General features: G+C 46.0%; 1 protein-coding gene across 6 annotated transcripts in view; it reads right to left on the bottom strand.

Moving 5' to 3' along the window:
• The window catches only part of MIB2 (MIB E3 ubiquitin protein ligase 2), a 41,480-nt gene extending 13,813 nt beyond the window's left edge, over window positions 1-27,667 (bottom strand). The window contains exons 1-10 of one of the 6 annotated variants that reach the window (XM_035557785.2): window positions 27,581-27,667; window positions 27,223-27,354; window positions 15,268-15,304; window positions 14,664-15,005; window positions 13,495-13,666; window positions 5,749-5,855; window positions 3,230-3,424; window positions 2,540-2,682; window positions 1,866-1,973; window positions 587-691 (exon numbers count right to left, since the gene is read on the bottom strand). In XM_035557785.2, the coding sequence (XP_035413678.1) occupies window positions 587-691; window positions 1,866-1,973; window positions 2,540-2,682; window positions 3,230-3,424; window positions 5,749-5,855; window positions 13,495-13,666; window positions 14,664-14,910 (1,077 nt within the window). In that variant the 5' untranslated portion in view covers window positions 14,911-15,005; window positions 15,268-15,304; window positions 27,223-27,354; window positions 27,581-27,667. Of the gene's footprint in view, window positions 1-586; window positions 692-1,865; window positions 1,974-2,539; window positions 2,683-3,229; window positions 3,425-5,748; window positions 5,856-13,494; window positions 13,667-14,663; window positions 15,305-20,306; window positions 20,330-26,922; window positions 26,943-27,222; window positions 27,355-27,580 lie in introns of those variants that run through there. The other 5 variants (XM_035557786.2, XM_035557784.2, XM_035557788.2 and 2 more) reach the window with 5 other exon arrangements.

Consider the following 27,667-nt stretch of genomic DNA (forward strand, 5'->3'; position numbering starts at 1 on the left):
TAAACAGTGACACGCGCACAGACAGCCCCCGCTTCGAGGACACCAGAGGGTTCTCAGCACTTTCTCTATTACTGGCTTTACGTAAGAAGGGTTTCCCAAATATATTACAAATGTCTACAAAGAAAGCTGGTGAAACAACAAAACTTAGCCTGCAGAACCCTAAGAGTACTGAAAATTGGGATTAGGGAAGGTTTCCCCTACGCATTTAATTACTCCTGGTCCAATCAGACCATTTTCCCACTCAAGCACTTTTCCTGTCTTGTTCCAGACAATTGGGAAGAGCTTAAGAGGACTTTTTTTTTTTTTTTTTAACCTTGGTTAGTGAAATCTCTTATCTGACTTACTGGTAGTCAAATTCTTCGTCAGATTCCCCACCTACCCGCTTTGCTTTGGGTTCTGCAATAGGATTGTATTACCAATAGCACTAGGCAACGTTTCTTTGCAAAGCCTCAGCAGTCCCAGAAGGGTCTGTGCTCCCACTGACCAGCAGGAATGCTGGAGGGCCATGCAAGCCCAGTCACCATTCCTAATTGCTGAGGAAAACTCAGGAAGTTACTGGACTGTCCTGGAACTGACGCGCACTCACAGGTGCCATTTCATCTGTCCACTCCCCATGACCAGGTTGGAATCGCTTCACTGTTTCCATATCATCTATCACTCGGACAACATCACCAACCCAAAAGGTGTTGAGCTACAAGAAAAAAAAAGTCATAAGCTTTTTGGGGGATGAAGCCAAAAAAAATTGCGATCAGTCCCCACCCCCACCCCCAGCAATCCCAACCGAACACGAAGCCCATGCACGCAAAAACCAAGGCATTACAAAACCTAAGTACAGTTCCCAAGAAATCCGTAATCAATGCACTGCAAAACAAACACGGTCCATGGGCTCCAGTACTTCTGTTTGAAGCCAAGGACACATTTAAATAGGGTAATAGTTTGGACAGAACAATTATCTTCTTTTTCTTCAAACCATTTGTAAATAATAATAGCTTGAAGTACTTGGAACTTTCCTTGGTCTATCCCCTCACTATACCTGGAGACTTTAATTCACTTTAATAAGGAAGTTAAATCCATTTTATTTAAAACAGGAAAACCTCCAGTTTCTTTCTGATCCTTTGCCAGACGCTCCCTCTGCTCACTGAGCTAAGAAGGGGGCACTGTCAAAACCCACTTTTTAAGGAGACCAATTCTGCACAGAACAGTCTGACACTGGACCATCCATTGGTGTTGGCTGGAGATTTTTTTGCCCTGTGATCTTGTACAATTCTTTCAGAATTTTGTAGTCTTCCAGCAGCTCCTTCTATACCTATGAGCCCCATTTCTAATAATCCCCATTTCAAGACCACGACCCCCTGGAGAAGGCCACAGCTATCAGCTTTAGAAATGCAGACAGAGTTAGAAGAGATGGATTAAAGGCTCAGGTCATCCAGAGAGAAGCAAGAGAAAAAGATGTAAGTAGAACAAAATGAAGACACGAGGAAGGAAAAAAAAGAAGTGGAAATGATGTGGACGAAGGTTTGTCACAGATGAAAGGCAGCAGAAGGATGAGGTGTTGTAGGTCACTTGTTACCTTTCTTATCAAAGGAACAGAAATTAAGAAAGAATTTACGGTAAGAACTTCCAACATTTAAAATCTAAAGGTTCATGCAACTGGACCTCCTCGTAGCCCAACTCCCCCAGTCTGCAGCTATCTGTTTCGGCTCTGAGTGCTTGCACTACTTTGCCTAGTACCGCTGCTTTTACAACAGCAGTATATTTCTTCAGCACTTGCTTGAGACACCTTGCATCCTACCACAGCAGGCTCAACTGCCAGCTGCTCCCTGCAGCATTTGTAGTTCCGGCCAAGCTCACCGGTCGGTACATACCTTGGTCAGAGCTCCAGGATGGAAAGTCCAGCGGGTTTCACTGTTGAACTGGACCCTCACGTCCCCTCTGTCCGTGATTCTGTGCACAGTCCCTGTCTGGCCAATGAACTTTTGATAGGGGAGGAAAAAAAAAGCAGGGGAAAACCCCTAAATGAATCACATTGCTTAATCCCGAATCTGATTTAAATGAGATGCAGTCATTTTTCTGCAAAAGGAGGGAAAGAGGCTTAAGAAGCTCCCTTAAAGGAGCAGCATACTGGGGGCAGGACAGCAATAGGTATACAAAGCGTAAAAATCCTTGAGAATGCAGCACAAATTGTCCTCCTCTTTCCAAATCATAAAGGTGAGCAGAGATTACTACAATCTTTTTTTTTTTTTTTTTTTTAAAAAGACTTTTTTTTGCACTGGCTTCCAAGATGTTGGAGCAACTCTTTTGACCTATCTCAGAGTCTTAGAAATTCTGCAGGGCTCTGCGAGGTATTCTCATTCACCCTAGATTTATCTGAATGTAAAAATCTGACTCCTGTGTCCTATCAATAAAGAATTTGTATTAGTGATTTGCCTAACACAATATAAATACAGAAGGCAACACGCTACACAAAGATATTCAGGTAACTTCTTAGCCAGGGGTTACTCCTGTAGTGCCAAGAGAATGAGAAGGAGCAGCAGCATACCTCAGCCATTTTAGGATTCCAGCCACCATGGCCCTCCTGCATCTCCCGCAAGATGTCGATGTCCAGGAGGCATTTCACCTTGTCCCCGTGCTGGAACGGATGCCTGTCTGTGCTTTCTTTCCTCTGCAGTTCAGCTGGTTTTCCTAAAGAGAAGGATGACGCCACCCACACACATGGAGGACGCAATAAGCAGCTTTGTGTTGTGCTTGCCTTCGTAACAAGGGCAGCAAATCAGCATAAGGCTTAATTGATGCAGAACAGCGTAATTCTACTCGTGGAGCATGCCGTACTCACTCTGTGGGGCAGCATACGTAGAGAGATCGAGAGGATTTGACTAACTGGATCATGGTATGGATGAAACATGAGGTAGTTCTAACGATACACAACACAGGCATTCCTTGGGGAGTTTCACGCACCTGCAGCATCAAGAAGCTGCCTTGGCAGATCTCTCTCTTGGGACACAACTGTGGGTATCTGATGGTCTTACATGATCTTACCGCTACAAGACCAAACTATTTTTTACCGACCATAAAACAGTACGTTCACACAGACTTTTTTTTTTAATGACACAGATCATGCAGAACCTTTATAAAACCACCTGCTCGTTTTCTGTCTTCCAAGCAAAATGGCTTTAGTGTCAGGAAACGGCAGTGAGAGTCACAATTTCTCAATTGAAACATGCTTACGCACCTAACTTGGGGAGATGCTCTTTGTAGTAAAAGCCACCAGATGCCTCCACAGTACATTTCAAGTCCACTTTTCCCTTGTGTCCAACTCGGTAGACATTTGTGGTGCCATCAGCCCACGTAACGCTGGCCACGCTGCGTCCAGTCTCTACATCCCAGCCGCGAATATCGACCACGCGCCCGGTTTTACCTTCACCACCTGATGGAAAGAGGGGAAAAAGCATCCAGCTTGTATTTTCAGAGACCAACACACAGGAACTCACCTGAGACAAAAATTAAACAACATTTTTCTTAACTAAGTCAAAAACAAGGAGAAAACATGTCTGTTCTCCAACTATTCATCACAGATGAGCAGGCCCAGAGCTGAAAGTCAATAGCTGATAGATGAAATCCTGACGGAGAAGTTGCTGCCAGGAAGGATTTCTGTGGGGCCCTGTCATAGGCCAGCTTTACATGCTGGATGTGTAGAAGGTGCAAACAATCTCACTCACTTTTTAACTAGAGAAATTAAACTACAGGACAATTGAATTTGATCGACTCAGAGAATCTCCACGTGAAGCTCACTGAAAGCCACGCAGCCATTTGCTTTGGAATAAATATGGAAAAGCTGAACTCTGTTACAGTGTAAGTGCCATTTCTCCTGGTCTACAGAAACGCTGCCCAGCTAGGCAGCACGCTGCGTCATGGCACCACACTGTGGCAAAGTAAAAACACAGCAGCACTGGAAAATCTGCCCAACATCACCCCAGCACTGGTGAGGTGGAAGAACATCAGGTACTTCACCTACACAAAGCAGAGAAGACCACCACTGAAACAGTCCAGAAAGTGGAGATTTTAGATTTATATGCAAAGTGCACTGAATATAGTGACCGACAGTCTGAATTTGCAGATTCCCTCCCTCTCTCTGCAACATCTGTCTGTCTCACTGCGTTGCCAGTGAGGATCTGATTGCCTGCAAAGCTTTGGAAATTATCAACTTAAAGGAGTTTACTTCCTCATCTAACTGCACAGTATCTAAAAAGGATAATACAAACTAGTGTAATCTTTATTGCTTTACTGTAACTTCCCCTCCCTGTCCAGGTGCATTTTTTCTAAGGAGAGCATTAGCATCCACTTCCACGGGGTTTGTACTCAGGCGGCAGCAAGGAAAAATATGCATATGATGAAAAGATTTAAATGACTGAAGAGTTGTGAGGGTCAACCCTGAGCACAGCTGAACAAGAAGTCCGGTCACTTGGCACGTTTTGCACTCAATGCTCATTTTTGCAAAGGGCATCAGGAATACTAAAAGCCCCAGGCAAATAAGAGCAAGACCATACGATCAGCTTTCTCAAGTAGATGCCGTTGCCTTTAGCAGGCACACAAGACCACGTAATTAACACCCACGCTCCCCTGGACGCTGTGACAGAGTTTGCAAGGTTATGTATTACCAGTACTTACACGTTGCCTCCTTAAATGGAAACAGAGCTGATGTTAGTGCTACCAGGAAGAGAAGTGCTGAAGAGCAGACAGCAGTGGATGGGGGCAGCTCCACCAAGGAAAGACGAGGCAGTTTGAGCAGAGAGCAGCTGAGCACCTGGCCTTACGCTTCTTCTCACTTGTTTTGCACATACCACTGCTTTCACGTCACTGTCGTAAGCAACACCAGTCTCAGACATGTAAATGTTGATCTGATCTCAGAAGGATGGCTAAGCTGGACTGAGCATAAGCTGCTTTTGCTCTCAAACCTGCAAGTATCCACGTCCTCCACTGAACCCAGAGCTGCAATAAATGGTGGGGTCAACACCAAGTGGTGGAACCTTTGGACTTACAACTTCAGTTGTAATTATTAAGGGAAAAAAAAGCAGCTATAAGGCTCTGGAATAGAAATGGACCATGAAGTTTCCTTAGCCCTGCAGCACTACACAAAATTGCTATCAGTGAGTCAGTTGTTATATCAGGTCTAGAAAATGCTTTTTTCTCTGCATTTTCAGCCTGAAGTTACACTTCACACAGAAAGCAGAAGTCATTCTCCAGTAACCACAGCACACAGTTCTTCATCAGTGCTCCACATCAAACCTAGACTATTCCTCTTCACTGTTCTCAAGTGTCCAAATAAGGATAACTCCAAAGAACTCCAGAGGAAAAAGGAATACTACACAAAGTCAGACAAACCTTAATTCCCACCACGAACGGAAGCTTTTTCAAGAGAGGACAGGTCTTTATTTTCTTGTAATGTGCTGTACACTTACAGTTCTATAAAAGATCTGCCAGGACGGTTCCCACGAGTTTTCACATTTATGCAATAAGAGCAGCAAAATTTCCCTCCCACACCCTGAATGAATGCATGGAGTCTATGCCACAGGTATGTCTCTAAACAAATACAAGAAAACAAATATTTAAAAACCAGCAACCTGCATCATCTGAACAGCTTCCCTCGAAGCTACAGCTCAGCACGTGCATTTTCAACCAGCAATATGGCAAAAAGAAAGAGAGAAAAAAAAATGGAACGGTCTTTTACAGGACATCTGAGAAGCAGCTTACCGTCTTGGTTACCCCATTCCCAGTCTGGGCCACGGACTACTTTAGCCCCCTGGAAAGTCCCTTTTAATGTGATACGAGTCAGATTCTGTCGGGGACTCACGACAACTCTGAAAAACAAAATCAGAAAACAAATTTATTATTACTGTTCACTTTATAAAGCTCTCTTCCAACTGAAGTCCATTGTATCAGGACCAAGTGTGCCATACTTAGAGAAAAGCATGGCTTGAGTTCTGAAAAGCATGTAAAACATGCAAGAAAACAATAAAGTGTCTGAACAGGGACTGTGATCCTAAAAGCTGGTCTCCCAGGAAGGTCAGAATACTTACAGAAAGACAACGAGTGAATAATATACTGGACTAAGAAGGATCCAGGCTTTTCTTCAAACATTATCAAAACTTGTGAGACCCACACTGAGCTTTATAAAGCTCTGGGCTTTCCTCAACTGTGGGATGCAGATAATTGGGGATAGAGGCTGCTGTGCAAGCACAAGGAGAGGCAGATGGCAGTGAAAGTCCATGGAGACATACATATCCGCACACAAGAAGAACTGTGGTGGGGCTTCTCTCTCACGGTGTGGGACACCAGAACGTCACCTCGCTGAAAGCTGAACACAAAAATCCCAAACAACCACACTTGCTCACTTGCACACAGCACGCTCAGCAGTGAATCAAAAAAAGATCATCATTTAAGAACTTCAAGAGCTCTGAGGGGGCTGCGTAAGGCAAAAATACAACCTAGCAGCTCCAAAGAAGAAATATTTCCCCACACATTCTATGGGAAGCACAAACTGCTAATTATATTAGGACAAAGAAGCTCACTGAGGGCCAACTATGCCTACGGTGAATGCATGCAAACTAATATTTTTATCCATAAGCATTTACCAGCTTTCTACAGCAGAAGGTGCAACATCTGCAACCCAAAGTTATCCCAATCTGGCTTTAGTAACTTCACCCCATTGCCTACACAGAGCAGGGGAAGCCTTGCCAAAAATACCATCAAGCAATCCTGAACATTGCAGCAGCAGGGCACGGTAGTTTTCATTGCCACCTGTGCCCTTTAGGACAATCCGCATTTCCCCAAGATGAACACCCAAGTCAGTTAATACAGGTTTCACACAATGAAAAAACTTACCTCTAAAACAGGTTCTGAGAGAGGGGGAAACAGGGGGACAAGTAAGAACAAAGTCTGCAACTTCTCTAGGAAGCCTGACATCACGTCAGGGGGAGAGGGGCGCTGCCTTTTGGCTGCCCGGTGTCCCTCTAACTCCAAGGCGATGCCCGTGGGCGTTACCTGCGTGTAAGGAATGGCTCAGGCAGCCTCCTAGCCCAAAGCCCTCAGGAGTTCAGCACATTTCGTAACATAAGCTGCAGGCTGCACTGCCTCATTCACTTTCTGAAAAGCGGAGCAGATTAGACCAACAGCGCTACGGCTAGCCTGTTTCCAGGATAACACAGACCTTTATCTTCCCTGCACTCTGCATCACAGGCATACACACCAATTCATCGTAAGGAGGAAAAAAAAATTACCTACGTGATAGTGAACAGGGGGTCTGACGTCCTGTTAAAGCAGCTTCCAACTCCCATAACGTTACAGTAGCTTCTCTGCTGCTCCTAGTTCCTTAACAGAAAGCTTTTTATAAGATACCAAGCCACCAAAGCCCTCGGAGCTGTTTGCTTTGGTCCCTAGGGGGCAATCCGCTTTGCTAGGTGACTGCAGAGGTGCTGCAATCCATACCCTTAACCGCCCATCTCCTCCCGACAGGCTTAGTGGATCCCAGACGGAGTGAAAAGTTCAGCAGCCCTACTACAGGGAAGGGGCGGGGAGCCTACTGGCAGCAGGGCTGACCTCACACCACCTTATTTATTTCCCATCTAATGCCTCCAGAGAGAGGTAGAGACTCAGAAGGATAAAAAGCTTATGCCTGAACTCACTGTTTACTGATCCATCAAAAGCCTAAGTCTTCTACCTTTCTTAACTTGTTACCAGATCTCCCACCTGCGTGTTTAAAGAGAGGGAGAGACTATTTACACATACTCATCTCGTCATCTCATTTTCATTATCCTGATTGTAGCTCTGTAGGGGAGAAGATGAAGACCACTTTTTGAATGGTTGAGGGGTTTTTGTTTGTTTTGGTGTTGTTTTTTTTTTACTCTTTAAACACCGTCAGTTGTTACGGAAGAGACAATCACGAAAGAGGGCTAGGAGGCTCAGCTAAAAAGAAATGCTTACCAGTGTTCTTGTTATTGCACTGGTCATGCCTTAAAAAGGGATAAACTGCTATAGGCTGGTTTCAAGAACCAGCGTGGATTTGGGTATTCCATCTGAAACAGCGGAGCTACAACATGCTAAGTGCACTGTGTTTTGTCGAATACTTTTCTAACACTTTAGCAAAGATGTCTTAATGAAGCCTGGAGACAAAGCAATAAAAATACACTTCTTTCTCTCCCCCTTTTCCTTTCTTATGCTTGTATAATCCTAAGAGCAGCCCTTCCCCATCTCATCAGCTCTCACGTTAGCCGTCACTTTTGGCGAAATTTGTGGCTAGAGACCACGAAAACAAAGCCGGCCAGTTCAGAAAGCTGGGTTTCCTTAATGTCACTTACAAACACGGACGGGATCAAATTGCCTTTTAACCGCAGCGGTCTGTCCGTAAGCACCCAGCAAGCACAGCCTGAACTCCATCTATGCTCACGTCTGTGCCGATTTACTGACAAGTTGGCCTCCAAAGCATTAGCTGCAAGCGAGCAGAGCCATTCCACCAAACTTTTTGGAAACCCACAAGAAAGTTACCTACAGAACATTAACAACCCAAGGTGTTTACCATTCTCTCACGGGTGCTGGCCTTTTCTTTATTCCCCTGCTGCTTTTACATCCTACAATCTAAAGTTCTCTCTCGGCATCCCAAAGTACCACTACAGACCCTTCCTTGATAGACAAGTGTTCTTTAACTGATATTAAAGATAATTAGAGGCAGAAAACATGCAACCACCCAAAATATTAGCTTTTGAGCCAGCTCTCAGGAATAGATAATCCATATCAGGTATGGAATCGCTTTCCTGTGTCTACTCTGTAGGTGAACAAGCAGAAACAGAGACCATCTTTTTCTTAATCCCCGTGCAAGGAACTCCACGTCCCATTCCACTGAAATGCTGGAGACAACCCGCCATGACTGCCTCCTGCCCTTGGCCTCACAGAAATTCTGACCTCGTCTTGAACCACGCTGCTGACCAGCAACACAGAGGGGCGACGCAAGAACGAGCTGTCCCGAGCCAACACATCTCTGTAGTCTAATTTGACATGTTTTGCTCCAAATACTGCGCAACAACCAAAGTTATTGGCGTGTTGCAGAAATACCCTAGGGATAAGTTTAATCACTGCAATATTGCCTTTAATAACAATTTTAATTATAACAGCCATTTGAGGACTGCAGTCATTCCTGTCCCACAAATTCCAACGATATTAAATTACTGCGGAGTCCAGAAGACACTCGGGAGCATGTTCCGTGCAGAGCAAAGCCACGCATCTCATCTATGTCCTCAGAGAGACACGGCTGTAAGCCAGAACTGCACTTCTGTGGTTACAAACCCACACTGCCTCTAGGATAGAGAAGGGTCTACCCAGGCTGCCTCAAGAAAAAAAGAGGCAGCACAAGGACCCTACAGAACCTCCAGGTAAAACTGACCGTGACGCAAGAAATTCTAGATTCTCTAATCCTCCCTCCAAATCTTTTACTGAAGCACTTCCAGCAAAGGATAAAGAAAGGAAATTCTGACAGATGGCGGGCGGATGCTGATTGCTCAAGCATGAACCAGCCTAAGACAAGGACGTTGGTAAGTGAGGGATCAGGATCACGTAAACCTATTTCAGGAGCTGCTTTTACCAAGAATTTCCATTGTCAATCCTCTGCTTTCATGCCGAGGCGCAGCCTTCACAAAGCCAGACACATACTAACGCTCCAAACTAAAAGAGAAGCCCCAGTATCAGGATACGCCCTAACATTCAAATAAATTCATGCTAATAAATAAATTCATACTTAATGAACGTTTTTAAGAACATTAGGAAATAAATCATCATACAGGAGTCAGATTTAACTCAATGTTACTCGCTGAAATTTCTTCGTCCAGCATCTTAAACTGACATTGCATAAATAGCATGCACTGAAGAGGTTACTACAGGGAATAAACCTGCACCCCCTTTATTGCCTAGCAATCAAACGCCCAGCGGCTGCCGCTCAGCTGCTCGATCGGCTCAGGCTTAAGCTATAAGCAGTCACAGAGGGAAGGCTGGACTATTAAAGCTGCCTTCAGTGGGCCAGCATTGCACACAGGTATCTGGCTGACAGCACGTGCTTGTTCTTTTAATGTGTCCGATTTGGAAGTCCAAGTGGTGAACTAGGCAGAGCTGTTAAGAATTACGGTTGAAAATAACTGCAAACTCTGTTTCTGACTACAGTATAAAACGCAACGCAAGAAAATATTCAGATTTTTTTAAGCTTAATTACACAGAACTTTCAAGAATTGTCAAGGATGTGGTTTACTGGTGAGTAAAGCTTAGTCCCAGTAACAGTCACTAACGGGAAAAAAATGGAGGTAGGGAAAACAACGATCAAGTGAAAAGTACAAAAGATTGTGCCATCCTGCCAATAGGACGCGCAGCTCTCCTCTCTTTCCCTCTAAGCAGTTCAATTTCTATTCGGAAAGCTCTCAGGAATGACGGAGAAAAAGGCCATCGGACTCGCATCCAGACACTAGAAGCTGGCAAAGCTGCTTGCAAAGTCACAGCACCCGAGGCAGAGGCAACTGGCACCTTCTCTACCGGCTGCGACGATGCAGGAGACTGCCAGGACAAAACCCGGTAAGCTTTGCTTTGCTATGCTGCTTACAGACACTGACTTATCTTCCAATTACTGAGCAAATGGATACTAGGTTATGAAAAACACAGGTCTTCAGTGAAACTGAGCTGTCCAGCCTTTTAAACTAAGGATAAAAGCCTCTCTCAAAATTAGCACCCATAAAATTCAAACCGCAGAAGACCAATAAACAACGTCAGCAACTGGCAGATGCCAGGAAGAGATGAGTTCACATGGCAAAATATACAAAATCAGTACTTCCTGCCAGCAGCAGGTCAAACTAGGTTATTTAAGACCTGAAATAGCTTTCAGGTAAAGGTGTCTTCAAAGCCTCTTTAGGAAACTGTTTGGGAATGCTCTGCAGCGTCTGCCTGGGCTTAAGGTCTCTAAAACTCCTAGGATTAGCGAGCTGCTATAAACATTTACTCGCCGGCCTTGCCTAGGTTTAGCTGCACAGGTGTCGTGCGGCGGTTCTGGCAACAACAGTGCAGGTGGCAGCAATTTGCTGCACAAGGACGTTGCGCTGCCATCGCAAGCTGTGCTCCCCTCAGCTTCCTACAGCGAAGCATCAGCAGTGGCAGCGGTCACAGTCCTGGAGGCACGGTGATCATCCACCCCGTCACAACGGGCTGAGAGCAGGGGGAAGCTGCCAAGCCCCAGCTCCTGATCTGTGGTTAAAGGAGAGCTGGTGGAAAGCTCTGGAACACAGCTGCATTGCACGGGGCTTAATTTGATCGCACCGATGGCCTTGAAAGAAAACAGTGCTGTGCTTGAGGCTGTCCGCTTCCCATTTATATAACCAAACCCCAGCCATTCCTGCCCGAGAAAGGAGGTGAGAGAAACCGTATCTCCAAAGGAGACTATTTCTCTATTTCATAGGCGCTCAACAGCAGGTAACAGCAAAACCCCGAGAAAACCCAAATCCACACAGCAGTTACCGTGTTTTTAAATACACGGCTTTTTTTTTTTTTTTTCCTTTTAGTCTTTGGTGACCTGTCAAAGCTTCTCTCTTCTACTTTATTGAGCAAAAAAATGGAGATGAATGATCTAAGCGGTTGTCTTTTCACAACACCAGGGCTCCAGCGATTCATAAGCAAGCAATTCCTGTTCTTCGAAAAGGACGCTGCATTGCCTAAGGCACTGTTGTCTTTGCAGCTCAGACCTCAGTTATCCCAAAGAAATCCTCTCCATGGTGCTGCTCAAAGGTGATCTTCCCCACCCCCAGCTGCTGCCATAGGTTTCTTTTTTTTTTTTTTAATTTTTTTAAAATCAGAAAGTTCCATTCTTAATGCAACCCACAGGACAGACCGAGAAATCACAGGATTATATCTGCATTACAGCAAAGGTGTCCTGCCTTCTTCCTGCTCCTGCACTCCCACATCTGGCAGGCTCACACAGTGCCCCTCGCTCTTTTTTTCCTTTTTTATTAGCTGCCTAGTATTAGGAAGACCCCTACTCCTGCTAACATACAGTGATGTAACTCAGAACCCTCCTGCTCTAACAAAAGACTCGGTATCACAGACTCTGGCCTATGTCTAGACTTCCTTTTAAGAACTAATAAAAGCCTATTTATATCACATCTCTAACCGCTGGGTGGTACAAACCTGCAGAAAAAGGAAAGGAATTTCAGGAAAAAAAAGCAAGCCAAATAAACCAAAAGGGCACGAAGAGGCAACATCATCAGACATCAAGTTCTGCGCTGGTGGAGAGCTGCATCCAGAGACCCCAGCAGAGCTCAGAGGTTTCTCAGGCAACGTTCCAGAGCGGTGCTGCAGTGTACTGGCGAAGTCAGACAAGTCACAGAGGGCAACTCTAGGTCTGGCAAGTTTACCAGCAGCCTTCCGTGCTCTCTTCTCACACTGATGGCAAGCACTCTATTGCCTAATTTAAAAGCAGCCTGGACACAGGTGAGATACAAGCCCTGAAAGGAAAAACTGCTTTATTTACATCTTTTGCCATCTAGGTTCCTCAGAAAAGGAAAAGTTCTGCGAAGGATAAGAGTTCTGAGGAGAAAGCTGCCTGGCAATCTCCCTCCTGATAGAAAAAATAGCATTCTGGGGTGTTCCTGATCAGGGTCCGAAAAGATGACAGAGCAGCCCAAGCACCATTTGGCCCAAAGCAGCAGCACCCTGCAGAAGCCATACAGAGGCCCACAAACCTGGACAGCTCTGCAACAGCGCAGCCTCGTACGATAACTGTTGTCTAGTTTTTTTTCTTCTTCCTTTGAATGTTAGGAAGATTATCTACCTTAACGGCAGACAAGCAGGTGCCCCTGAATAACTGTCTAGAGCTAACTATAATGCTGAGAGTAAAAATATAGGTATATTTATACTTCCACTAAATACACACACCCATATATGCATTCACACACAGTGGAAATCATGACGCTCATTTCACAATAGGATCTGTCCGGATTGTCGTATTAACACAAGCTCAAGAAACATCCTAATCTGGTGGATAAACACGAGCCTTAAAGCTCAGAGACGATCTCTTTGGACAGCAGCAGCTACCCCTTGCTAGCACTCAGAATTCTGCCTCAACGATACCGGCAAGACCATGGTAATAACCCCAGAGAGAACTTCCCATACGGGAGGAAAACCAGCTGCAGATCAGACAGCACTGTCCATGGAATTATGTCGCTAAAGACAGATGCAACACAGTGATATTTTCAAGGAAAAAAAAAAAAAAAAAAAAGAAAATCAGCGACAGACACAAGAGCTGATTTCCTATAACCTACCCTAGGATTACAAAATTCATCTTCATGCCCACCTTAGGAGGCACAACTGAAAGTAGTGCTGACAATTTTTCGTGCACCCCACTTTGGAGACCACTGCTACAGAAGGGTAGTTTATAAATCTCAACACATTTCACTGGACTCCCCCTGTAGCTCCACTTACGGTTGTGAGTGTGCTGTCTCGTAGCGCTCAAAGGAGTGGGACAGATCGTGCTTGTTGTTCATGTAACACTGCGTGCACAGGTCGTAGTCGAAGCACATTTTGCACTTCCACCGCATTCCCCGGATACCGTGCTTCTTGCAACAGTCACAGATAATGTTAGGGTGACGGACACCTAGGAGAACAGGAGGAAAAGAATATAATATCCCCACAAAATTCAGAGAAACCAGGTTGACAAGGCCGTTAGAATTATATTAGCATCTTTTAAAGGGAAAACACGTGCATGTGCTGAAGATGATGACAGAACATCTAAGCTTAATAAGGGAAAGTCTGCACAGCGTTCTAGGACTGAGCAGGGTTGATCTGGCTGCCACCTAAGCAAGTCAGAAACCCTACAAATGCCCTGAGGTGGCATTAAGGTTGAGCCAACAAGCCTTCTGTCTCTATGGATTTGTACGTTAGGAGAGGTCCCCACTACTACTACCACGCAGCCCTGAGTTTGGCACTAGTTTACGTCTCCCTGCTCTTTCCACCAGAGCAGCAAAACAAGGCTGCTCACACTCAAATGGTTGCATGGGAATGAAATGAAAGCAGGGGATACTCGAAGAGGATTAGAGCTCATCCAGTGCAATAAACCAGAGCAGATTTTGTATTTGTTTAGAGATCTCTCCAATACATTATCTTTCTCCCAACAACAGATAACTCCTGCCCTTACTCAATCAAGTAAGCACAGCTACAACAAATGAGCTCAATCAGGAAAATTCAACTGTAACAATTTTTGGCTGCTCAGTTTTTCTGATGCTTGACTTTCGAGCTGTTTACTATGCAAAACAGGCAATATAAATTCTACTTAGCTCAAATAATACTTGGGAGCTTGTTCTGCACAAACAATTGACAATGCAGCTCAGTACGTTTCAGATACAAAGCCTAAACAAGGGAACCGAAAGAATTAATACTGATCTAAGAAGACATCTCATTTGTTCTGAATTATCTTGCTCAATTTCAATGCCTTTCCGTGGCCCTGCCATAGAAAAGCAGCACAGCTGAACTCAAATATTCATTCCAACGTAGTTGCAAAAGGCTCACGTGCCAGTTAGCAGGTGAGGCAGGTTACACATGCTGAAGATGGCTTTACAGCACATGCTTGTGCTCCTTGTCCATGCCACACTTACCTATTTGTGCGTTATCGTACAGAAGAAGGTCATAAGCTCCTTGAAATCCAGTCCGATAATTGGTTCTGTTGCCCTGATCCCACTGCACGACCACAGTTTTATCCGGAGTGGTTGGGCTGCCTGTGCGACCGATCTCCACCACAGTCCCAACGTTCCCTTCGCCACTGTCCTGGCTGCCCCACTTCCAGTCCACTCCGCGAACTACCCGCATCCCAACCTGCATGCTGGCATAGGGGTCCGAGTCCATCGCTCTGCACAGCGACCCTCAGAAATCCCTCACGCCGCGGGTCTGGGAGATGGGCAGCAGCAACACATCCAGCAGCAGCAGCATGCTCAGCACACCTGGGAAGACAACGCAGCATTAAGTGGTGTCACTCCGTACATCACAGCAACAACCTTCAGAGCAAGGCGAGCGGATGCCATTTCAGCTTGTGCCCCTGGTGCACAAACTCATGCTCAATTAGCAGGCCCACAAGGTTTTCTAGATTCCGCTTCCCGAATGAAAAGAACTCAAAGCCCACCTTGAAGTATTTACCCGACTCTGCTGTAAACACCACCAAAAGAGATGCTGCGTAAAGGGATGACTGAGATGCATCCTGATTACCTTCTATTCAGCTTCAGTCTTGATTGCAGTCCAGCTGCTGTTTTAAAAAATGACAGCTGCCTTTAGCAAGAAATTGGAAGTCCTGCTTCTTCATAGTACTACAGGTAAACTTAACATCAACTCCACAAAGAGAGTCGAAATAGCAAGAAACACGCTCCCTGCCCCCGAATGACCTGGCTACAGACTAGGCCTGACATGCTGAGTAGATAAATCTGTATTTTATTTAAACAGAGCTCTATTTTTGATGAAGACTTCACATATATCTTCTCAGATAATACTGCAGTGCTGTGTTCATCTTGCCCAGAAAGTCTGTGATTGATTTTGAGACACAGGAAGCCTTAAAGATGCATAGAAAAGCAATATGTAACTGTTTTCCAAAAGCGACAGCAGTTTTAAAACGAGAGCCAACGTTAGAGAAATGTCAACCTTCGTTGCTATTCTAGCTACAGCAGGAACAGGAAAGGGTGGGCAGCTAATCTGCAGCGAGCACTGCAGGAAAAGCTTGGGATAGCCTCTCCAACTGTTGCCATGACAATTGGTAAATGAGGTGAACACCACATGGATGCAGCACGTCCACAGCTCCGAATTCCATCACAGATTGTCAGTCTGCTTTCTGGATTTATAGATGTCTTTTTTAGAAGACGACGGAGGAATACAGCTTCCGATATTTAGGGCCAAGCTGCTCTTAGAGCTCAGGAGAAATCTACTGTCGCATCCTTTTACCTTTGGGCATCCCTGGGTCTCCCTCTTCATCTCAAGCTATCTGTAACACCCCAAATCTTGTGAAATAATTATGAAAAAAAACCACATGCATCAAAAATGCAGAGTGCCAAGGGCCAAACTGTGCAGGTTCCAAAAGCACAGCAAATCTTACCGAGTGCCACGACACGCAGCCGGCTCACCCCAGGCTGACAGACCCGCCACCAGGCTCACAGGATGTGCACCCAGACGTGGCAGCAGGAGCAGCGCTGTGCCGTGCAGCTAACGCTGCCGCCTACCAATAAAGCAACCAAAACCACCCAGGGCTAAAAATAAACTCTTCCCCCAGCCAAACATCCCCTTTTAAATGTATGGAGGAGTAATGTGACGCAGAACGAAGTTTCTAACATACAGAGAGCCGGATTTCTGTTCAGCTTTAGCATCTCCCCAGCTTCAGGCTTTTTCTGCTGCACATCACCGTGACATCCGAACACCAAAAGCAAATGTCCTTGTGAACTCTGTGGCATCTTTACTTCTAATCATCACTAAGAGATGCCTGGGGCAACACTTTCATTTGGACCTTTGTGGAGGTGGACGCAACGTTGCTGAGGTTAAGGTGCACCACTGGTTATTGCTTTTATGAAACTAAGAGAAAGAATATCCTTTTTAAAAAGCATCGCAAGACCTAATGAGATTTGCATGATCTGCTCCTCCTCCAGACGAGAGATTAATGGTAGACTTGGCAGTGCTCGGTTAACGGCTGGACTCGATGATCTTGAAGGGGTTTTCCAACCTATATGACTCTGAATAAAATGGATGCCTTCCTGCTTTAACTAAGCTTTCACTGCTTTAACTAAGTTTTCCACTTTACAGAAAACACTCGGCTGTCTCCTGGCAGTTCTGTAATTACAGGCCTGATGCTTATTGCAGGCCAGGAACGCAATCTCTGTTGATACCCCAAGTACCAAGCTGCAAGGACAAAAATCCGTCAGATCAGTAGCCCGTAAGACGCTGGATCCAGACGGAAACAGTTTTACTGCTGCCACATGCATCGAGCTTCCCTGGGTTCTGCAGGTTCCTGTTACTCACGAAGGAGCTGCACATGGACTCATCCCACAGCTCTGAGCTTATGTCCGGGACTCCAACACCCAGGAAAGCTACCGCAGTTTAACTGCACGCTTGTGATGCTGAGCGCTGGTTAATGCTGCTCTGGGCTGCAGTGACCCCCACGTAATCTCCTGCTCGCTGATCTGAAGGCTGACTTCTTAACACCAATCTTCTCTTTCCACCCGAGAAGGCACCAAAGGCACCACATTCCATCTAATCCGCAGGGTAGTGCAATGTAACAAGAGGAAAAAGCATTCAGAGTCTTTAGGAGATGAATTACGACGCACACGCGGTCTAAATCATGCTAGAGAGCAGCGTTATTTACTTCCTAAGTGGAAATGTTTCACTCATTGAAGCAAATGCTCCTGCTCCTCCCTCGAAGCTGTTTGAGTGTAAATGATTCCAGGGAAGGATAGGTGTAGCTGCCAGAAACGGTTTAGAGAAAACAACAGTTTCCCAGAGGAGTTTAAAGAGAGCTCTGAACAAATACTCCATCATAAAACACAAACATGTCTCTGAATCCTGACCTAATGTTCTGACCCCATCTACTGTGCCATGGAAAAGCACAGCCCAGGTGTAATCAAACCACTCTTAGGAAATAGAAGTAATATTTAACTGGAACAAAGGGAAAGTGCCTTCAGTCTGCAACGTTTTTCTGCCAACACTCAAACCCTGCTGCTGGTAGAGGTGCTCTAGAGGCAGCCCAACACACGGCTTGTAAGAGGCAAAGGTTGCTGCCCTACTGGATACACGGTAAACAGAGCCGAGCGGTGGTGTGAGCAGCTTGGCAAAACCCATGCACGTAACGTGGTTATCAGGTTATTTCGACAGCATGGTAAACAGAGGAAGAGGCAGGTGTTTCTTTCCCCCCCTCCTCTTTTTTTTTTTCCCTTCTGAGATGTATTCTGCAGCTAGAATTGTCTTTTGGGAGGAATTACTTCACCTTAGGGAGCTCTGCCAATCCTAAGGATGCTTCCTTAAGTGCCCTGGGCCATGGCAAATGCCGTTTGTTTTTTCAGAAGGGTAGCACAAGCTCACAAAGCTCAGGTTTTGATGCTCCTCTGGAGTCCCTAGCTCCTTAGCATCCTCTGGGAGCTCACGTGGAGACGGCTGCAGCAGAACTTTTATTACCGGGCCCTTTTCACAGCAGCTCACATGAGCTGTGGAATTATTTTTAATAACTTCGCTCGAGCGTGAACTATCCAGCTTTCCCAGCCGTTAATTCACAAGCCCCACAAGAAGTTGTTACTGCACTAAGCGTTTGGAGAAATAAGATCGTCTCCCATCTCTTATTACTGCCGGTCTCTGACTTCTCCTCCTGCCCTTGTATCATTGCACGTCCAATTGCTGACGATCTGCAGCACCCGACACCTACCACAGGGGTCAAGCTGCCTGCTCCTCGTCCTCCTCTCGCTCTTCAGCGGCCTCCAAGGAACACCAGACTCGCGTGGGCTGCAGTGTGTGTGTCCGGACCCACGGGGCTGCAGGCTCGGGCTCCCTGGCTTCACGCAGCACAGAGCTCGACGCAAACACAACCACTGGGCACACAAGCCAGACAGCCGAGGGTGACAGCCTCGTGGTTGTTCCGGGAGTCAAGATTTCTGCCATAAATTCCCACCCAGGGACAGAAAGGATGTAACGCTACTAGGAGGAGAAAACACACTGTCCTTTGCCTGACAAAACCAGGCAGGACACTCCCTGAAACTACTTGCTTATTTGACACGCGGTGCGTTCACACTGCGCCCACGGCAGCGCTGCGCAGCCATAAACCCACCCTTCCACACGACCTTTTGCACAGGGTGTACCGAGCAGCGAGCACGAGAATTAAGCTCTTGCATCCTCAGCACAACTGGGAGGCGGGTAAATAAGCTTATTTTAATTAGAAGAGGATCTGGGGAGTTTTACATCCTGTTTTCTAAGACCCACCCTCCTGCCCTGAGTTCCCCTCTCATAGAATAGTGGGTTTGTGCTTTGCTCTTTGATCCTCGGCTCATCTCTCTCAGGGAAGAGAGAAACAGAGCAAGCAGCCAAGGCGTTCTTCACTCGACATCACAAAAATAACCGCAAGCCCATGAGGTCTGTCAAGACCAACGCCACTTGCTTTACCCTTCCTTGGTCCCAGCGCAGACTGGGCAAACAGCAGGAGATGTTTACAGACGCACGGTGCGGGCAGCCTGGAACAGCGCACGCCCCCAGCGCCGCCTGCATCAGCAGAAATCCAGAATAACCTCACTGCAGCACAAGCAAGCAGTCAGCGCGGTGGTGCTCACTCTTCAGGAGACAATTCAGCAACAACCCTCCGCAAGGAGCTGGTTGTGACCTTGCTGGCCTTGTTGGTCGTTTCAGCGGGATTCTACCCAAGAACAGAGGTCTGCAGTTCAAGTCGGGGATCAAAAGGATCTGTTCCCTCCTCGGAGAGGCAGCAGAGGCACCTGACGCACTCTGGAGCTGTTTCTTCAACCATTCTTCCTTGTTCAGCCTCCAAGTGGCTCCTACTCACCAAGGTTCTTATTTTAAGCCCTCACAATACACACGCCACATTTGGGTTTCCAAGGGAGCATCAGGGACACAGTGCCATTTTAAAAGTCATATCAAGACATTAAACATTAGGATTGATCAGCTACCACTAGTGTAAAGGTTCAAGGTTTACTTTTTTATACCCCCACACTGGAAACAAAGGCCTCTAAACAAGTTAGATGTAACGGCTGAATTACGCCAGCTCCTCCTGGCTTACGAGCACTGTGCTTGTGCAGCTGGCTTTTGCTAGGACTCTTCTCCACACTACTCCTTATGCCCCATAGAAGCGGGATTTGACTGAATTTTCCCCCTTTCCTGACACAAGCAGTGTGAAACCAGCGCCAGCTCAGTAGCTATCTGCACAAGTATTGTTCCCCACCCCAGTTTCCCTAGCTGCAAACCAGAAATAAACACTGTCCTATTAGAGATTCTTCACTCACAGACAACAACCAGGATCAAATACCTCTGACTAAGGCTCCAAGCTGCTCAGTTAGTCATTACCAAAGCGAGCTCTCACGCCAACAAACCCAAATTCAGACCTAGCCTTCACTTTTCTTCCTCCTCAGCAAGCAGTAAGACCCCAGGACAGCACAACAGCAGGCACACGTGTGCTCTCCCAGCAGGACCCAGTCTAATTTCTCTCAAGGCTACTCGCACAGCTGAATATACTCACTGTTAAGTGAGAGCAGAGCAGAAAACAATCCTTTTTGACTTACCACCATACAAAGATCAAAAATCTTTAACTTCTTAGCAGGCCTCTTTCTAAGCCGCCTGGTAATGGTGCTTTCTGGCCAGCCTGCTGCTTGTTCCAGCGGTGTTCCTTCGCACACAGCACCCAAACATTTCTGGATGACTTTGTTCTGGGCTAGAACTGTAGCACCAACAGGTGTAAAGACAATGTGTCAATGTGAAGTGCTGGGCAAACCATGGCAGTATCTCCACACAAGTCTTTCACTAGCATTTTAATGCCTGTTTTAGGAAAAGCCAGACATATAAGCATACATAAGAGCAATATGTCATTTATCTCAAGTAACTAGAGCAGTATTTTTAAGATGCTCTGAAAAAATCTCTTTCCGATTGGCCTTGTGATGGGTGATGCTGCAGGTACTACTTTCTCTTGTAACGCTTGCAGCCCTAACATACACGTGACTGTCCATTTATGCAGGAGTGCAACATGCATCTACCTAACCCATAAACTGGCCTCTGAAGGAGTCATTTATGGGCAAAAGTCGGGTTTACGTTTTGCCTGTATTTGGAATTTATAATATGGCAGCAAGAGCACAAACTGCCTCCTTTAGATGCCCAGGCTGGCTGTAAAAGAAACAAAAGGCTGCAGAGAAAACCTCCATCTTTTTTATGCAGACATTTACCATAAAATCAGTTGTGCTAAATTATTTGCTGAAAAACGTGCATAAAATCCTGCCAAGTGAGAAAAGTACCTCTAGTATAAGGGCTAACATTCAACTGCAATGCACGGTAAAGATTTTGTGCCTTTCAATGCATTATTAATGCACAAACACTGGGCTCTAGCACTGCCTCCTAACACAGCACTGGTGCCAGCCCTGCTTCTTGTTGTGGCAAGGCATGCAGTCAGACCCATTTTGTTGTGTGTTGTTTCCCAGATCTCACTCCACAGCCCATGCTCATACAAAGAGCTGCACTGTCTGATCAGGCCTCGTTTATCCGCTGAGGCTGAAGAACAGGGACTGGGTGGCGGAGTCGAGCGAGCAGGAGCTGCACTACTCCTGCACATTTCGCAGATCGGACCCAAGGACTGGCAAAGCGAAGCCAATCGCTTCCAAGTCATGAAACAACGGCAGCGATATCAGACCGAGTCCAAAAAAGACAGGGATGGACCCCAACCCTGACAGCACCGCTCCTCTTTAAAACAGCCATCTGGTTCTAACTAAATGCAATTTAAAAAAAAAAAAAAAAGAAACAAAACCTCACTAGTATGGTCCTACCTTAATTTTGCCACTAAGGCTAATCTTTCAAACAATGCTCTAGCGTAAATTGGTGATAGGTACCTTAGTAAAACACCAACAGAACAAGCTATCTTCCGGCTGAAAGCACGCTCATCTTGGCAGGAACCAACAGCAAGCAGCGAGTGGATTACCCCAGCACCGTTACCTGTTCCGAGGCTCCATCTCCTGTGGCTAACACAAAGAGCACAGAAGATACAGGCTCTTCGCTCCCAGGACGAGCAGATCTTCTAACGCAGAAGAGTGACAGCACCTCAGGCATTATGCTACAAACTTAACCACTGAGAATCGGACTAAGCCCTTGGAATTCCTCCGTAGCCCACCAAAAGAATTTGCAAATTGGCGGAAGGGAATCACCTTCTACTCCACTGCTACGCCACGGCGTCTCACTACCACTCTGCTTCGCAGCTCACCGAAGACAGGGATATTTTTTCTCGTGCTCTCAGAATTTCTGCTTAGTCTGAATTTTGCAAAATGGCATCGCTGGCACGGAGTGGAAGAGAAGAGCAGATGATGCTTCCGTGGGTTAAATATCAGTATCAGATAAATGAAGCCATCCCTACTGACAAACTATTCTCAGCAGAAAGAAAAATTAGAAGCGGGATAGCTGCCTATTAAAACCGATCGGCCATGAAAAAGCCTGAACGAGGCTGAACCATTCCCGTACCCCAAACCTCACCTGCTCTCACAGTATATTTAACTGTATTACATAAACAGAATAAAGCAGGTGATTAATATGCCTTCACTCGGGGATTAACATCTTGTCATTTCAGCCTAATTGTTTTGTATAAGAGCAGGCGCACATCCTGGAATACTGGGACACAGAGTGAAGAAATGCTAAGAATAGCTAGCCAGCCATCAGGCTTGAAGCCTGCTTTTCACCTCTACAATCAACACTCGTCCTATACAAATGCCAGCCTATTGATCCGTTTGGTCTAGGCTGAATTTTGCATTCAATTTACACCGATTGTATTCTAGCACCGAGTCCTCCTGGTGAGAAGGGAAGGCAATGTTCCCTTCGCAAGTTGTAGGAGCAATACTTTTTGTGGTTATCATCCTGCCTTTCTATTCTTTTACCTTGATAAAGGATGCTGGCCTAAAAGAAGCACCAGAGAATTTATTAAGATGCAGTAACAGTAGTTTTGTGCAAATCCTGCTCAGAAGCTTGAGGCCAGCATTCTGGTTGGTATTTAAAATTCTGATGGTATTTAAAAAAAAACAACCTGCAGGGTTATCTTCTATTCTCCTTGTTCCAAAAGTTAAATTTCTTGGGTTTAAGTAATTTTTTTAAAGTAATTTTTTTTTTAATGAATCGGCTCAATGCTGACTAATGGACCAGGCTGATGAAATCCCTGGAGTTGCGAGTAGGTCAATATTTGCTTTAGCCCATACAGATGAGAACACAACCTTCAGGAAGCACCACAGGTCAATCAAAAATAAACAGCTGTCACAAGCTTCCCACAACAGACGTCGTGGTGCACCACAGAGAGGTGGAATACCTTTTGCCAAGTCAGATACGTTTGAAATTCATGTTTACAAATCAGCATCGGCCAAATCCAACAAAAACTTCACAAACTTGAAACCCGTGGGATCGTTGTTCATCTGCTCATTGGAGAATTAGGGGTGATGATAAGGGAAAGTTCACACTGGGAATCTGGCGTTTCTCTCTTACTATATCCCCTAAGATAATTGCTCATGAGCCTGATGAAATTTCCTTCCGGCTTTTGATGAACTGTGTTCTCTCCAGGAGGGAGAAAAACACACCAGCTCCAGCCATTTGCTTTAATTGGACCTGACAGCTTGCAGATTGCTGCCTAAAGCCTTGAAATCTCAGTAGCTGGGGCTGAGCAGCATCTACTTTTTCCTCAACAGCAGATTTCATAGACCCAAATCCAACTCATCCAGGGAAGCTGAAAAATCTGTTACAGTACAAGCTCAACATAACTATCAGGAATGGCTTAGGTGGAGCTTATTGCGCCTTTTGGCAAAAGGAGGATGAGGCAGCCTCTTGAAAATCCCTTCCAGCCCTATCTTCAATCAGCTCAGAACGCAGTACCACACAGAAACATATTCCAACATCCAGAAGTCTCTCCTGCCTTCAGATTTCAACCGCGTTCTTACTTTGACATTGCTCTGAGCCTTGCCTCTGAGAAACACGTAACTGACCCACAGCTGGTGGTGTTGAGCCCCAGTGCGGATCGAGCAGTGCTCTGGAAAACACACTATTGTGGTTCTGTGACAAGGTTGTTCGCAGGTATTTAGACTCGGGTGCCCTCGGTGGTGACACAACAGGATTACTGACCGTCTGAGTTACGAACCCAACTTTCTCCAACTTTTCAAAATGAAAAGATGCTGCCTCAGGCTCTGGCATAGAGCAAGCTGCAGCATAAAACCCTCTGAATCTCCGATGAGCCTTGATAGCTCATCCTACCATCTTTCAGATTCCCCTTCAGGCTTTTAGAATGGCCAACACTGCTCTCCTGCTGGTTTCCAGCCTAGAACTTGCCCTTTCTGTGCTCTGAAAGCAAATCAAAAGGTTTAAGTCTAATCTATCCTGACCTGCCTTTGGCTAGAGACATCAGCTGCATAGGAGCAGAATGAATTGAGTAGTAAGCTGTTACCTTCCTTCCTCGGACTTAGAGGTTTGAGGGTCAGCACACGCACCAATTCACTTACGAGTCTACATTTTAGAAGTATGGATGTTATCTTCCAGCTCTGGATAGCTTTAAAGAATGCAAGAACACTTCACAGATGGAAAATGGAGCCATGGTTACATATGGAATTGGTGGCAGAGCCAGCAAGAAACTCACATATCCTTGCTCCAAGTCTCCCTATTCTGGGAAATTCCAAACAAAACTACAGCTCTCATTACAAAGGGAGCAGAAGTAAACAACAGACTCCATTTTTTCAATCTTTGCTTAAAGATGGAAAAATATCCCATGATATCTACCGCACAGAGATATAATTTTAACAGTTTAATTCAATGCAGATTTTTTTTTTTGCGCTGTTCAGACAACCAAAGTGTTCATTCTGATCTAAGGTCTCTTTGCCTGCTTTTGCACAGATGCACATCTCCCAGGTACCAGCCACAACAGGAGTTGCACTGCAATTCCACAATAAAGGAGATAACTTACAGCGGACTGTAAGAAAGGCAGAGGCTTTTAAGTTCAACCACTTGCAAACAAAATGAACTGGCTTAAGAGGCTTGTATTCCGACAGCGAAGAAGTCCCAAATGACCTGCCGATATCATCAGCTCGGTACCTCTGGAGAAAACAGCTCAGTGTTTGCATGCATGCAAAGCCCAATCGTTATTGGATTAAGGCCTGCTGCTTCCAAAGAAAACCACACAGAAGAACCAGGAAGGGGACGATGAAGTTTCCCAGCTCGGGTAGGATAGCATTGCCTTAGAAACATACCTCTGTCAAGGAAAGGGGCATCCCACCAAAAACCTTGATGGGGAAAGAAAAAGAAAAGAAAAACAAAACAAGAGAGGGTATTCTTTCTGCTAACTGCTATTCCAATAATATGACTGCTGGAGGAATACGATAATTAGGTACTTTGGGAATCAGAGAGGAACCAGTAGTGTGGGACAGTAACACGATTTGACCTGATCACACTTGAAACAACAGAAGGAGCAAATAAGGGGAAAGCAACAACAACATATCGGAGGGTTTATGTGGCTCCCCAGTGAGAGTTTCTAGTGAGAACGTGCTGCAAGTTATATCGCAACACTCAGGCCCCTCCGTAAATGCCCTTGATAAGCCATGAATCAGAATCCTTACAAAACACCTAGGATTCAAACAGGCTGCTCACCAAGCCCTGCATTCTATTCCCGGGTCCCTGAAATACAGAAGCTCAGAATAAAAGTGCACGATCAGTACTGCTGCAAGTGGCACGGTCACATTCAGCGTGACCCTGAATCCTGCTGGGGCCCGGGAGCGATTCTGTATCAGAGACGATGAGCAAAACAAACCGATTTAACAGGAACAGGCGGGCAGGGGCAACATGACCTAGAAGAGACCAGCTATCAGGTTGGAGAAAGTCTTCACCTTCAGCCAAGCCACTGGCAACTTGTCTCCGTGAGCAACAAATACTTTAACACCACACGAACGCAAGGCAAGAGATGAGCTTGTTTCAGAGAGAACTACCACAGTTCAGAATAGCCCACGGTGGTCCCAAATAAATGGGAAGGAGACATTTGCAACCACATTTGTGGCACTTCCACAGTTTTTGTAACTTCTGCGACTTCCATAAAAGTTTTAGCAGAAAAACACTGTGCACGGAATCCCAATTCTTCCAAGCAATCCTAGCAGTGGCTTAGTGACCACTCAAGAGCAAAGCTGGAAAACTGTAAAATTCTTTATATGCTAACTGGGCACAGGACTTCCACAGTCACACTGTTTCAAACGTGCATTCAAGACAGACACCAAAACATAGGAAGCTACCCAGCAATATCACAATAAGCAGAGAATTAAGCCAACACAAATAACGTACACTTATGAAAATTATTCTCACAACAGCGAACCAGAGGTGTGCTGTGGAAAGGGATGGGAAACACATTTACTTTGTTGAAGCTTAACATGAGAAAAATCATTCAAGAAACAGAACCAGTCGTGATGCTTAAATTAAATGCCTAGAGAACTCTGCTCCATGTGTTGCAGACACATTTGCCAGTCCTAAATGAACTCATTACATCTTGTCACCACAGAAATCATAGAATCCTGGAATCATTTAGTTTGGGAAAAACCTCTAAGATGCAAGTCACCTGACGCTTGATCTGCTGCTCTGGTAGTTGTCTGCCTTCAGGAGGAACTTCCTGAAGGGAACCACCATCTGCCCAATGGACGTTACCTGCTCCAGGTACAAAACTGGACACTCGTAACCCAGAGCAGAAAGAAAGCGCAAGATAGGCTTTGCTAGCTCTGCCAAGGCTATGGGGGCTTCTTTCTGATTTCCACTACCAATATGACACACGGCATCACTCCAAACACAAAACTGGGGGTTATTTACAGTAAACACGTTCCTCATTTACTTCTTACTCAAGTAATTAAATTCTGGAGTTGAGCGTCTGCAGGGAAATCGACCCAAACACACAGAGCTTCCAACGCAGCTGAACTGCCTTCTCTACATCTAAGTTTTGCCCTTGTTTTTCTTGCTTTCTCAGTTCAAGGAGATAAATCAAATCAAATAAATCAGAGGAAAAAGCAAATAATCAGAGGGAACAAAAAGCCACAGGTGTTTCAGTTCTGAGTAATAATTCAGCATAAGGCCTATGCTCCAGTGATACGACATGCTCAGGAGGAATCAATCCCAATGTTTCTGTCAGCTCCCACCTCAGCGAGGGCTTACCAGCAGTTCCTGCTTCAGAACAGGAACACGCCTTCAGAACAGGAACACACCTGGATTTACGCCCTCTGATGTATTTACGCCTTCTGATGTATTTACGCCCTCTGATGCAGCTGCCGCTGGCCACCCAGAAGAAAAGAAGCAAAAATAAAGCAGGAGCAAGATGCCACTGCGGGCTCAACCCTTGGTAAATGTGGCAGAAGGAAAAGTGGCTGCTTAGAGTAAATCTATCCCTTGCTTAGTGTAAGAAAATGGAAGAAAAAAAAAAAAACAAAACAACAACAACAAACAACAGGCACATACCTGGCAGAGACGGAGGAGAGCAGAATTCATGCAGCCCTTCGGCAAGCCGCTGTCCTGTAGCCAGAGCCGTGTTTGTCTCCTTCCCTCTTTCATCCTCGGTGCAGGAGCCTGCAAGCTGCCCCGCTCTGCGGCCTGAGGGGAGAGCAGAAGACACGAAGCTGCGGCTCCCTCCGGATCCCTCCTGTGAGGCAGGAGCCGAGCACCGGCCGCGGGCCGGGAGTCGCCCCCCACCAGAAGCCTCCCCCGGCTCCCTCAGGGCTCCCTCCCCGGCTCTCCCACCCCGGCCCCAGCCCCCAAGGGCCGCCAAGCACCGGGGGCTGCCTCGCTGAGGTAACCGAGCCCCCCCGGAGCCCCTCACCCCCGGGGAAGCGGCCGAGGAGCCGGGCCGCGGCCCGCCGGCCCCGCGGGTGCTGCAGCAGCGGCGCCGCCCGTCCCCGCCTCCCCT

The sequence above is a fragment of the Cygnus atratus genome, chromosome 21 (assembly GCF_013377495.2).
Source record: "Cygnus atratus isolate AKBS03 ecotype Queensland, Australia chromosome 21, CAtr_DNAZoo_HiC_assembly, whole genome shotgun sequence".
NCBI lineage: Eukaryota > Metazoa > Chordata > Aves > Anseriformes > Anatidae > Cygnus > Cygnus atratus.